This window comes from Castanea sativa, chromosome 3 (assembly GCF_040712315.1).
Source record: "Castanea sativa cultivar Marrone di Chiusa Pesio chromosome 3, ASM4071231v1".
Classification (NCBI taxonomy): domain Eukaryota; kingdom Viridiplantae; phylum Streptophyta; class Magnoliopsida; order Fagales; family Fagaceae; genus Castanea; species Castanea sativa.
The window spans coordinates 15,449,055-15,462,193 of NC_134015.1; the positions used below are offsets into that span (position 1 = coordinate 15,449,055).

Genomic DNA, 13,139 nt, shown 5'->3' on the forward strand with positions numbered 1-13,139 from the left:
TCGAGTCGAAATGATCCAAGCTCAGTCTGTTGTGGAATTGGTTGAACATATAATTGACCCCCCAAGTGAGTTACTTGCCAAAAGAATTACCAAAGATGAGTTCACACTGTATGCAGTAGTGGCAATGAAAATCCTTTGGATGGCACGAGAGGAAGCTCTGTTTTCAAACACTAAAGCCAGCATAAACCAGTTAGCCCATCGTCTGAACAAACAATATGAGTTTTACTTAAGATCACTCACCAAAGCACAAAACAGGGGAAATTCTTGGGCCAAACCACTTGATCAATTGGTAAAAGCTTAATTTCGATGCATCATGTGATCAAAACAATGTAGGCTTGGTTGTGGTTCTCAAAGATCAAGATGGGAATGGGAGAGCTATCAGACGTGGCATAAATATCAACGGCAAGATGGGAATGCTGTTGGCCAAAGAGGAGTGCAAATTGTGGTAGAGGGTACAAAGGTAAGCATCCCATGTATTTGATAAAATGTTTCTATGGGCTGAATGAATGAACTCACTCTCTTTCTTTTCTAAAGAGGAGTTTCAGTATATATATGTAATGGTAAAATATGGTTAAAAGATTAAACAATTGGATTGCTATTTCTCTTTCTTTTTTGTAGTTGGATGAATCTGCTCTAGAGATACTCATTATTTTGCTAGCTTGTTGTCGAGTATTTATCTTTTGGCTTGTTCAGTTTGAATTGCAACAAACTTCATTGTAAAACCAACTTGCAAGCCAAATTCTGATTTGGCTTTGGCTTTGGCTTCTTCTTCATTTGGAAATCTGGTTAGATCAAGAACATTTGGTGCTTTTTCTTAGGAAGTACATTCTCTCATTGCTTCTAACCAAGCCAAATTCTGTTAGCTTCATCTCATATGCCATCATGTGCCTGTTTTGTGAGTGCATATTTTTTGTTGCTGAGTCCATTGTGTCAAGAGCAGAAGGTTCCCGAACCAAGGTGTGATCAGCCATTAAGCACTTTGTAGAATATGCCAAATGTCAGAGTAACTGCTAGAGGCAGACCTTCTAGAATTGCCACTACCAATTGTGACTGCTGCAGTGACATGCATGATCAGCCATCCTACATTTCATCTCTAATACTTTGAGTTTAAAATATGTCTATGAGTAAGAAGATTCAGAGTATCGGAGCAACAAATGTTCTCTCATTTCATCTATTAAAATTTGCATGCTGTGATTTTTTTAGGTTAATTTTCTATTCATTTCTTTCCACTGTGATTTCAACCAAAATCAATGGATAGTGGATAGCTTAAAAAAATATTGCTGCTTTAAGTCATGCTTAAGTATGACCAAGCTGCTTATCTTGTGCTGTTACTCTCAAAGAAGGGGGCTGCACCTTGTTCATAGTAGAGGAGATGCGATTGGTCAATTTTATAATTCTCATTATGATGTTTCAATCTCCAATTCTTTTTCATTGTAAATGCATACATATGTGAAATTTAGCAGTCATAAATTAGTGAGTTACATATCGATTTCTTTTATTCTTTTTTCATATATTGTTACAACATCATCAATGATTATTCTCTGGCTTTGCCTTTTGTGGAGACCCCTTAGGAGATTGGTTTTTAATGTCTCTAGAAAGGTTCCTAAGTCCCTACATGCAGCCCATGTAGTTGAGTCAATTTGTTGTCATTTACTTTCTATTCAGCTATGTATGCCATTTTCAACATTCTTTACCTATACAACGATTGTGTTATAATCTTTATGAGTTACAATGAGGGAATGGGAAATACACTGAATTTTAAATGCTTCTATTTTCTTGTAGTGAAATACATCAATGTAGAATGTATTTAATTTCTAGGGCATTTTTATATTGCAGTTGTAGAAATGGACCCCATTTACATGTGCCATAAGGCTGTTGGTGGGTGCTTGTACATATGGAAGAATCACTATGCTAATAGCTTAACCACATTATTTAATAAACAAAATCACATATAAAATGTGTATGTATTGTGAAATATATTAAATGACCAAATAGAAGGACTATATTTGAAGAAGCTAAGATTTGGGTTTCGAAAATCTGATTCTGTGCTTTGAATAATTGAAAATTACTGAACTTGACAGAAAATATTTGACTAGGACAAAAGCTGATAAAGTAAGCTGTTGACTTTATATCTTGATGTTTTTATTTGTTTTTTTTTTTTTTTTTTTTGTGAAGCAGCTTTATGCTTAAGAAACATGCAAACTTGTTTGCAGAAAAGATGAATGCTCTTAACCAGTGAGTGAAAAGGCAATGACAAAGCTGCAATTTCAATTCAAGTATCTCATTGCCCTCACTCCAACTTCTCAGTATTGGCTTAGTCCATTAAGGTATGCTCATGAGTATAGTATGTTACTCTTCTTGGGATATTCTTGAATTATACAAATGAATCTCTACAATTATAATTTGCCATCTAGCAATTTGAACTAAAACTTATTTTGAGCTTTAGGTTGATAAAACAGTCACCTTACACAAGCCCTGTCTAAGGTGATTTGTCCACAAGTTGGCTTGTAAGTGACTTGTATGGAACTATATGTAGCTTGGACACGAGATTGTTAGTGCTTGGGCCGGGCCATGTATATCTTAGTGGAAGCTAGTGCACACAAAATTTAAGGCATTAGCTTGTAAATGTCACCAAATTAATTAACTTCTTTATATCTACAGTGGAATATGTTTATAAAAGGTTGATGATACATTCTTAAATTACTCTCTACTTCCTTAGCTGCCTTATTGAGGCCAATTTTATGTATATTGCCTGCTTCTCTAATGAACAAACTTTTGTTTTTGTTTTCTTTATAATATAACTTGGGGTTGTATTTTTTTTTGGGAGACAATAATTTCTTTATTTGAAGGAAAATATATGTATATTTTAAATAAGGTATGTCTAGAAATATATTTTATAAGGAAAGTAAAAATTCTCTAATAAAGACCAATAGTTTTTCTGTTGTATTATTGATATTATGTTAATACCATAAAAAACTGTGGCTTTTGAATGGGACTATGTGTTTATGATATCTGCAAAAACTAATGGGATCATTGTATTAAATTAGAAGAATTGGGGCATACAACACAAAGGATTATCTTTATACAAATAAATATATATTTAAAAAATCAATCCCATGGGAGGCAACAGCCACCTTGGCCTCCCTTCGCTTTGACTTTAATCATGTATAATTTTTTTTTTAATATCCTACTTAGGTAGAAATAAATCTTCATCTTCTTAAAAACACAGCTATAGGACAATAGCTGCGTTTCTATGGCAGCATTTACAAACGTGGCTTTTACTATGTGACAATAAACCCCTGCGAGGACCTATAGCTGTGTTTTTCCACCCCCGAAGGCTGAGACCTGTAGCTGCATTTTGTAAAAAACGCGGCTATAGACCCGCTTTGGGTTGCATTTAAAACGCGGCTATATGTACAGTTTTGGCTGTGTTTTTAAAATGCGGCTAACGCCTCAGTTTTTTTTTTTAAATTTAAATTTTGGGTTTTTTTTCCCCAAAAAATTCAAAATCAAACACAACATACTGACAATACAAACACAACGTGCTCCAAAATATAAGAACACAAACCCATAAATCTCCTCTCATTCAACAAAGCCAACTCAAATCTAACACTAAATCCATTCAAGGAACACAAAAGCACAAAATCAGAAATACAAAAGAACAAGCTCAAGAACACAAACCCATTTAAACATAAGCACAATATCAACAACACAATAGCACAAATTCAAGCACAGATCCAAAAAATTCAAAATCAAGACTCAAATCCAAATCAAGACAGACACAAATATTGCTAGAATATCCACTTCATTCAAAATTTTCAGCATTTCCTCCATTTTCTTAATAACTAAAAATAAAATTAAAAAAAAAAAAAAAAAAAAACTAGATCTATAGACAAATCAGTGTGCTTGAGATGAAGAAAAAAAGAAAGAAAGAAAAAGAAGAAGAAGAAGAAGAAGTAGCTACAAAGAAACAAAGAAAAAAAAAAGAGTTGTGCTAGAGTGAAGAAGGAAGGGAAAAAAAAAGAAAAGAACCTGGCGTGACTTGTAGAAGAAAGGAGCAAAAAAAGAAGAAAAAAAGAAAGAAAGAAAAAAGAATAAGAAGAAGCAGCAGCTCCAAAGAAACAAAGGAAAAAAGAAGAAGAAGAAGAATTACGTTGGAGTGAAGAAGGAAGGAAGAAAAAGGAAAAAAAAAAAAAAGAAGGAAAGAAAGAAGAACCTGAAGAGTTGCATTGAGTGAAGAGTGAAAAAAAGAAAAAAAAAAAAAAAAAAATATATATATATATATATATATATATATATATGAAAGTGGGGGTAGGTGGGGATGTAGGTGGGAAAGTGGGGGGCACGTGGGAAGCTTAAGAATTTTTTTTTTTTGGTGTTACATATCGTTGCGTTTCAAAACCCAGCTATAGGTTATTTATAGCCGCGTTTTCTAAAAATGCAGCTATAGATTAATTCTATAGCCGCGTTTTTTGTAAACGCAGCTAAAAAAACACGGCTATAGCCCGCTTTTTTGTAGTTTTATTTAATGAAGTGGGCGGGGGATTGCTTTTTTTTTTTTTTTCTACCCTCATGTCATGTTAAAGGCTAGCTAGAAGCAGTTTCTAGAATTTATATTCCTTAGTCTCAAGAGCTCCCTTGTAGTTGGTGTGAATAGCCTTCTCACTCTTCCTCTTCACCAAAACTCCACTTCCGTTTTTCTCTGAATTCTCTAACTTAAAGTCTTCAACATGGATTATAAATTTCATTGATATTCATATCAAAAACAACACAAGAATGTATTGCTTTCTTGGTAGGGCTTCCAGAATTCTTTGCAAGTGATTGAGAATCTATGTTGTAAATATTACTTGGTTGTTCTTAAACCAACTCCCCCTTGCATTATATCAAGAATATATGATACTATTCTGTGGAATTACCTTCCCCCATTGCTTATTTAAAGGCAAAATCTTGTTACCTTGATCTCATTTAATGTAAGGATGCCTGTTTTGTCAGTGCAGATTGTTATGTCTGACCCAGATTGTGACTAGTCACACATAATCAACCATCATGCACTTCATAGAATAAGCCAAATTAGAGAAACAACTAGTGACAGTACCAACAAGTGCATTGAAATATGTTGGTGCTGTCCATCCCTCAATACGTCCACCCTGATGTCTCTACTCGTTAAGAGAGCTTCTCAAATTGGTTGGATTGCTTGAAGTTACAGATAGCAGAAATAGCAACAACCAGAATGACAACAACGATAACACTCCCACTATAATACGACCCATCTTTCCAACCATGCTGTTTGATATCTAAGGTAGAGAGAGTATAGCGCAGGTCGAAAGTAAAATAACAGTGGTGTCCTCAAACGCTTCCAAGACATGACTGAGGAGCTTTTTGCAGGTGCCTTTTGGTACTTATTTGCCACAAAAACATTCTTTCTATGAATAAGATTAGCCATATTATCACTAATATCTCCCTTTATGTCTGTTTCAAGAATCACAGTCAGTGCTTTTACTCTACCAGAGTAACTCAAAGCCTTAGAGTTCTCATTCCTCAGTGTCACAGACCCTTTTCAGATCAACAACGAGAAAGGAAACAGGTTTTTCATTCAAGTCTTGGTCAATTGGTGCTGTATATATGCAAGGGCAGTTGTAAATCAATAGACCATCTTTGGTTCATTGCTTAGTAGGTCATTATTGTGGTCTATTGTTCTGTTCCTTTTGGGGTACATTGGTTGATGCCAAGAAGGTGATAGGTGTCTGTTCTTGCTAGAAAGGCACGCATAGTCATTACATAAATATCATCATTAGGCTGGTAGTTCCTCACTGTCTTATGTGGACAATTTGGAGGGACTGGAATTACAGAACCATAGGAGGCATGAAGAAATCATTTAAAAAGATCAAATATACTTTCTTGCATCTGCAATTTGAATGTTGTACTGTGTTTTTTTTGGGAATAAATACATTTATGACTGCAATTCTTTAAGAGCTCTACATTTTGAGCACCTCACTTTAAGAAAATTCATTAGTACTTTAAAAAAAGTGTTTGATTGTTCACTTCCTTGGGCTACTCATTTATATCTCTGTTAAGATTGATAATCAGTATGACCATTGGTTTTTGTACCAAAGGGCTTCTCCTTTGCCTGTCATAAACAAAGGATGGATGCTGAAGTCGTGGGTTTAATCTGAAATGTGCAAATAATTAGTATTTACCAATCTAAACAACAATGTGATTGCTGAATTCTGTTTATGAAGTGAGGGCTAGGGAAACTAAGATAGGGATCTTCGTGTCATGATGGCTATATGTTTAGCCCCAGGCTGACACAGTTTTGGACGAGTTAACAAGATTTTTAGCGTAGGCATCTCTTTATATGTTCTTTCATTTTTTGGCCATATGCAAACCTTTATTTGATATCCTACTTTGGAAGAATTTGAACTGCAGATTGTGCTACTGTGTCTTTGGTTATTTTCAGGTCATTTGGATACATTTGTACCATATTAACGGTATTCTTATCTAATCCTTGATTCTGTTTGAAAATAGGCTATAATGGAATGTTAATAACCATTTATTTGTAAAATTTGAAGAAAAAGAGAAAGTGCCCCCTTATAGTTCGAGTCAATGAACTCTTAGTCATACCTTTTTTAGATATCATAGCGCACTACTGTAAAACTTGATCCTAAATAAACATGGCTTCTAAAATTAATTGTGTGCTACTTGATCCTAAATAGAAATGGCTCATAAAATTATTTTCTTCTTCTTGACGTTTATAAGCAAAGAAGGAATTACAGAATCTGGATTTGGTGAGTAACAACTTCTTAATGATGGAAATTGATTTTTTGGACAGAAATGAAATCAATGAGGGAATTGACAGTACTAATTCACTCCTAACAACTTATTTGCCCAAGTATACATGAGGTTGACTTTTTAATGTGGGCCCTTTTTCAAGATGATTGAGGGAGCTATGCATCATACTTGTTTCAAAGCCAAGGAAGGACTGCAGGATCTTCATGGATTGCAGCATTCCTTATGCAGCTTGTTGCCTTGTTGGTCTGTTGATACCTACAGTGTTAAAGAGGTTGCTCCATGTGTAGAATCACCTATTTTTCTGTCTTGTGGGTTTATCTGGAAGAGTCATAATCATCAGATTGTGCTCCAAATTGGTTGTTGAGGTGTCTTATACTTCAATGAATGCTATTATATGTTTGACTATGTGGTTGGGGGAAAATGAATAATTTTTTAGGCATGTATTATGAATAAATACTAGGTTATGTGTGCAGGTTTGGTACTCCAAATGTGGCTCAGATTAATGCACCATGGTTTGGATTAATATTCAATGAAAGCTAAAGCAAGTTGTTTGACTCATCTTGTGCCAGACTGCTATGATAGTTGGGTTGTGCTTCTCCTCTGTCTTTGGGAAATCAAGACCATCTGTCACAAATTTTTACTAGGCAAGTAGATTTTCCTCTGGCTTATGCAAAATGATAATCAAATGTAGTTTGCTATAGTTTTCTTTATAGTCTTGGCAATAAATGTGGAATATGAATTATCAGTAACCCTGCAAGTTCATATTACAAAATGCTGAAGATAACCGTGCGATACTTTTAGTTAGCTTTAGCTCAAGACTAGGGAACTAACAACGAAATATAAGAAAAAGTAATCATAATCTACGACTATGATCTTTGAAGAGGAAGCTTAAAAATGGATATCCTGTTAGATTGGCAATTTTGTTATAAAGTATTTAATGGTGCCCAAGATGGCTTGTTTATTTGGAAGGAATCTAAACACCATTTGCAACCAAATCACTGAATCGTTTCTTCAACATCAACTGATTTTCCAGTTTACCATGTGTATAATACATTGCTTGTATACAGTTGCCATGAGAGTAGAGTGGCAGGGAGCACACTTGACTTATGATGCATGGACACGGACACGGATGCGACACGGACACGGGGATTCGGCAATTTTTGAAAAATAAGGACACAACACGGCGTGGACACGGCAATTAAATAATTAATTAAATTTTATATTTAGGCATATTTTTTAATATTTTTAGACATAAAATACATTTATGTCTAGAATCTAAATTATGTAAGAACTATAAATAAGTAAACTAACACTCAAAGTAGTACAATAATACACAAAAAATGTTTAGAGTACAAACCAAAAGTAAAGAAATAAAAAAAAAAAAATATATATATATATATATATATATATATATATATATATATACACACACACAGTATAACACAGTAACAGTGAGAGCAGGAATAAAAAAAAAAAAGCGCTATAAGTAACGCAGTGACAGTGAGAGAGAAAAAATAGAGGGCCTTTCGCCTGAAAGAAAGAAAGAAAAAAAAACAGGGAGAGAGAAGAGAAGAGATTGGACCATTCGCTTGTGTGTCTCGTCCACGCTGAGAGAGAGAGAGAGAGAGAGATCGGAAGACACGGCGTTGACGGCGACTGTCTATGGAGCTCGCCGGCTCGCCGATTGGCTCGATCTAGCACCGGCGAGGGACAGAGGGCAGCGGGGCAGAGGCCAAAGGGAGGGTTGATCTATGATTTTCTGTTTTTTTTTTTTCATTGCTAGTGTGTCCACCGTATCGGAGCCGCGTCAGCGCCGTGTCAGAGAAGCGAAAAAAAAAGAGGACACCGCTCGGACACCGGAGTTCGGCAAGTCGTGCCGATATCCATGTCTGACACGTGTCGGACACCGACACGTCGCCAAAAATGGTGTGTTGGTGCAACCTAGCACTTGACAGGAGATGGACATGAGATAGAGAGAGAGAGGAAAAAGCAAGACCCTAATTCAAAATAAGTGTGAGGAGGTTTAGCTTAAACAGAATCTCATCTCCCGGTGGGAAAGCAAAAAAAAAAAAAGAAAAAAAAAAAGTTATATAAGAACCCTCTCCTGCAGTCTCAATCTTGAATTATCTTCAGAGGATGTGGCTCATCACTTCCCCTTTCCCCTTTCCCTAATTCAAACTAATGATGATTCTTTCTCCTCATTATGTTTAAGGTTGTCAAGTTCACCCTGGTTTAATCATTCTTCCCTCCTTGGTGTGTTTAAAGCTTATATTAGAGGCTAACTGGAAGTTTCTAGTCAAATAATTAGCACTATATCCGCACGTATTAAAGAAAGAAAGAAAAGAAAAGAAAAAGATAACTATTACAAAAGGTAGTTGCTGGTTAGATCTTAAAGCAATTACTTTATCTCAAGTTTAAGACCATCATGAATACCGAAATGAAAACAATAGCAACGCACCATAGACATCTTTAAGGTATATATCTTTTTATAATGTACTATTTAAGAAATTACAATTCACGACATGAACTGGTAGTATGCAGTAACTAAATTGATATTTACATAGCTAAAATTAAGAAACTATTGAGAGGGAAGAATGGTGAATAGTAGAGTGCCTAAATATTTTCTGCCACTAACATTAAACAAAGGAAGATATGAAAAGTATGTCTTGCTAAGAGCTGATCATGGCTAGTCGTTCAGGATGGAGAAGCTCTTTTGTTTGCCAACTTCTTGCCGGAAACTGGGATGCACTTTATAAGCCAACCAATCGGCCAAGACAAAGCTGCAAGTCCAATGCAAGCACCCCATTGCCCCCAATCAAGTCTCTCAGTATTGGCAAACCTATTCAGAAACTCCACCATCACTAGTTGAAGAACTATGGTGATCCCAACAATTGCTAAAAATAGCTTATTCTTAAGTATCCCTTTGAATATATTCTTCTTATCCAATTTTCTTGCGTTAAATTCATTGAAAACTTGGCAAAGGACAAAAGTATTGAAAATGAGGGTGTTCTTTACGTTCTCATTTACACCAAAGATGGATTTTCCCTTAAATTGTAAAACCAATAAGGTGGTTACCTGATACACAGCCTGTGCCATGAGATTCCTCCACATGATTTTGGTTATAAGTGGCTTTGATCGACCAACAGGCGGCTTTGACATAAGATCATTAGTAGGTTTCTCAGTAGCCAAGGCTAAAGCTCCTAATGTGTCCATTATTAGATTCACCCATAATAGTTGAACTGCAGTTAGTGGGACCTTACCAGAAGAAACAGCTGCAACAAAGTTGATGATAAGGGCAGCAATGTTCACTGTGAGCTGAAACTGAAGAAACTTTTGAATGTTGCTATATACAACCCTTCCCCACCTCAATACTGTCACCACAGTGGTAAAATTATCATCCAAGATGACCATATCTGAGCTTTCTTTTGCCACTTCAGTTCCCTGGATCCCCATGGAAAGCCCAATGTCTGCTTCCTTTAGAGCAGGAGCATCATTGGTTCCATCACCTGTGACTGCAACCACACGACCTTTTTGCTTCAAGCACTGTACCATCAGAAGCTTGTCAATAGGGGATGACCTGGCCATTACATGGATTTTATCAACTTTTTCCATTCTTTCTTCTTGTGAGTAATTCCTGAATTGTACCCCTTCTATTACCGCTTCATCACCTACATCCTCATTAGGTTTGAGAATCTTGCATTCAAAAGCTATTGCCTTTGCTGTGTGCACATTGTCACCAGTGATCATTTTGACATTCACCCCAGCAGCTTTACAAGACTCCACAGCTGTACTAACTCCTGGTCGACATGGATCTTTCATGCCAACTAACGCTAATAATGTTAGCCCATTTTCTTCAAGCTCCTCAATAGGTTGTCCACTTTCTTCTATAACTTCTTTGTGGGCAAAGCCAATGCATCGTAAGCTTTTTTGTGCCATATTCTTGATAATAGTCTCAAGTTGTAACCTTTCTTCTTCATCCATTACTTTTAACACCCCTGCTCTATCAAAATAAGCTGAACACATAGCCAATATCATTTCAGCAGCTCCCTTCCAATGAGTATGAATGGTCTTCTCATTATTATTCCTCACCAAAGCCCCACTTCTCTTTTTCGCAGAATTGAATGTCTCTACATGGATTATGTGATAATCTTGCTTTACTTCTTCAATATTCATACCCAAATTAAATACAGCCCAAGAAAGAATGGCTTTCTCAGTTGGGCTGCCAGAAACCTCAGGAACTAATGTAGAATTTGGTTTGTAAACCGTACCAGTTGTGTTTAAGCCAACTGCATGTTGTAGTAGTTTGAGTATATTACCTGCCAAATTAGAATAATTGTCATCTTCCATGGCCTCCTTCCCAAGCCAAAATTCTGTAACTTTCATTTCATTTAGTGTAAGAGTGCCTGTTTTATCTGTGCAAATTATTGTGGCCGAGCCCATTGTCTCACAAGAAGATAGTTTTCTGACCATGGCATGATCAGCCATCATACATTTCATAGAATACGCCAGAGTTAGAGTAACAGCCAAAGGCAAGCCTTCAGGAATAGCCACCACAATGATAGTAACAGCAGCAGACACAATGCTCAGTACTGCATTCATCACATCATCAAACTTGGTCTTGCTACCATTGAATTCCTTGTTTCCCTCGTCATCTTTGGTGTTCCCTGTGAAGTAGCGAATGAGCATAACAACAAGGACAAGTGCAGCCACCACCAGCCCAACTTTCCCAATATAAGAAGATAACTTGTTGAGGCGTGCTTGCAATGGTGTCTCCTCATTCAATTCACGATTTATTGAACTCATCATCTCACCCCACGCGGTGTTCATGCCTACAGAAGTGACAAGCATGAAGCCAAAGCCATCCATGATCTTTGTGCCTGATAACATAAAGGGATTCCTTTCATCAATCTGGATAGGATCGCTTTCACCAGTCATGCTAGACTCATCCACCTTCAAGGAATGTCCTTCCAAGAACAACCCATCTGCAGGAATCTGATCACCAATCTTTAAACATACAATATCACCCACAACGACATCAAATATCGATACTGGTTGGCGCCTCCCATCTCTCACAACTTCCCCTCTTATATCACTGCTCTTTGTTGAGAGTTTCTGAAATTCCCTTGATTGCTTATAGTCACTCCCTGCTGAGACAGCAACGACCAAGAACACAGCAACAATGATACTCCCACCATCATACCAACCATCTTTCCAGCCATGTTGCTTGATTCCAAAGGCAAGAGAGAGCATAGCACATGCCAAAAGTATTAAAATTGTTGTATCTTTAAGTGCCTCATACACAAATCTGAGAAACTTTTTAGCTGGTGGTTTTGGGTATTTATTGGTACCAAAAATATTCTGTCTCTGAATAAGATCAGCCTCATCACCATTAATACCATTTTTTACATGAGTTTGAAGAATGAAAGCAAGTTCTTTAACTCCACCAAACTTACTCAAAGTCTCAAAGTTTTTGTTCCTTACCATGTCACTGAGCTTTTTTGGATCAACACTGAGCAAGGAAGGAACGGTTTTGTCCTGCACGTCAATAGCAACATAAGAAAGAGTGCGCAACATAGGGCCATCTTTGTCAAGAACTTTCTTGGTCAAAGAAACAAGAACCGTGGTGAAGTATATGACAGTGATAGCCAACCGCCATCTCCGCTTGGGGATATTATTGGAGACCGACCAGACTTCATCACATATGACAATCTCGTCAGATTTTGGCAACCCCAAAGTAGACATGACAATGGAGGTTAATAAGTGCACAGAGAAAGAGGGGGAGGCTAAAATGTAGAAAGATAGTTTAGTTGAAAAAATAATAATAAGAGTGCACTTACAGAATCAATGTCTTTTCTTTTGGGAGGAAGGTATAGGAAATCATGAGTAACGCTAAGTACAATTGGAGAACTTTGTAGATATTGTAGATTGTAGAACCTATAACAATTTCTTGTATATATTGTTTTAAAAATTTTTGATAAGAAGTTGCATGGCAACTTCCTATTTTTGTTTTTTTGTTTTTTCCTTTTGCAAAGTTACCATAAGTGACAGTGAAGATTTGTACCCAAGATTTTTTTGGTAGAGAAAACTGAATAATTCCATTGAACTATAAAGTTCAGTGCAACTTCTTAATAATTAGTATAAAGTTTCTAATTTATTTTGACAAATTAATTGGAACTTTCATAGAATTTACAGGATTACGCGATGTAACTCTTTGTTATTCATTAATAAAAAAGTAATAACTTACTTAATATTATTGCTGCCTTTTATGTTTTAGTAATACACATAAATATATTCTAAATTGAAACTTTTGTTTTGGAATACCAGCATCGTTCTTTTCTAAGTTTTGTGTA

General features: G+C 36.2%; 1 protein-coding gene across 1 annotated transcript; it reads right to left on the minus strand.

Annotated features, from left to right (window-relative positions):
• Positions 1-9,314: 9,314 nt before the first annotated feature.
• LOC142629609 (calcium-transporting ATPase 12, plasma membrane-type-like) lies at positions 9,315-12,531 on the minus strand. The gene has a single exon (XM_075803620.1). It carries the CDS (start codon positions 12,529-12,531, stop codon positions 9,484-9,486), a length of 3,048 nt encoding a protein of 1,015 aa, XP_075659735.1. The 3' UTR covers positions 9,315-9,483.
• Positions 12,532-13,139: the final 608 nt, after the last annotated feature.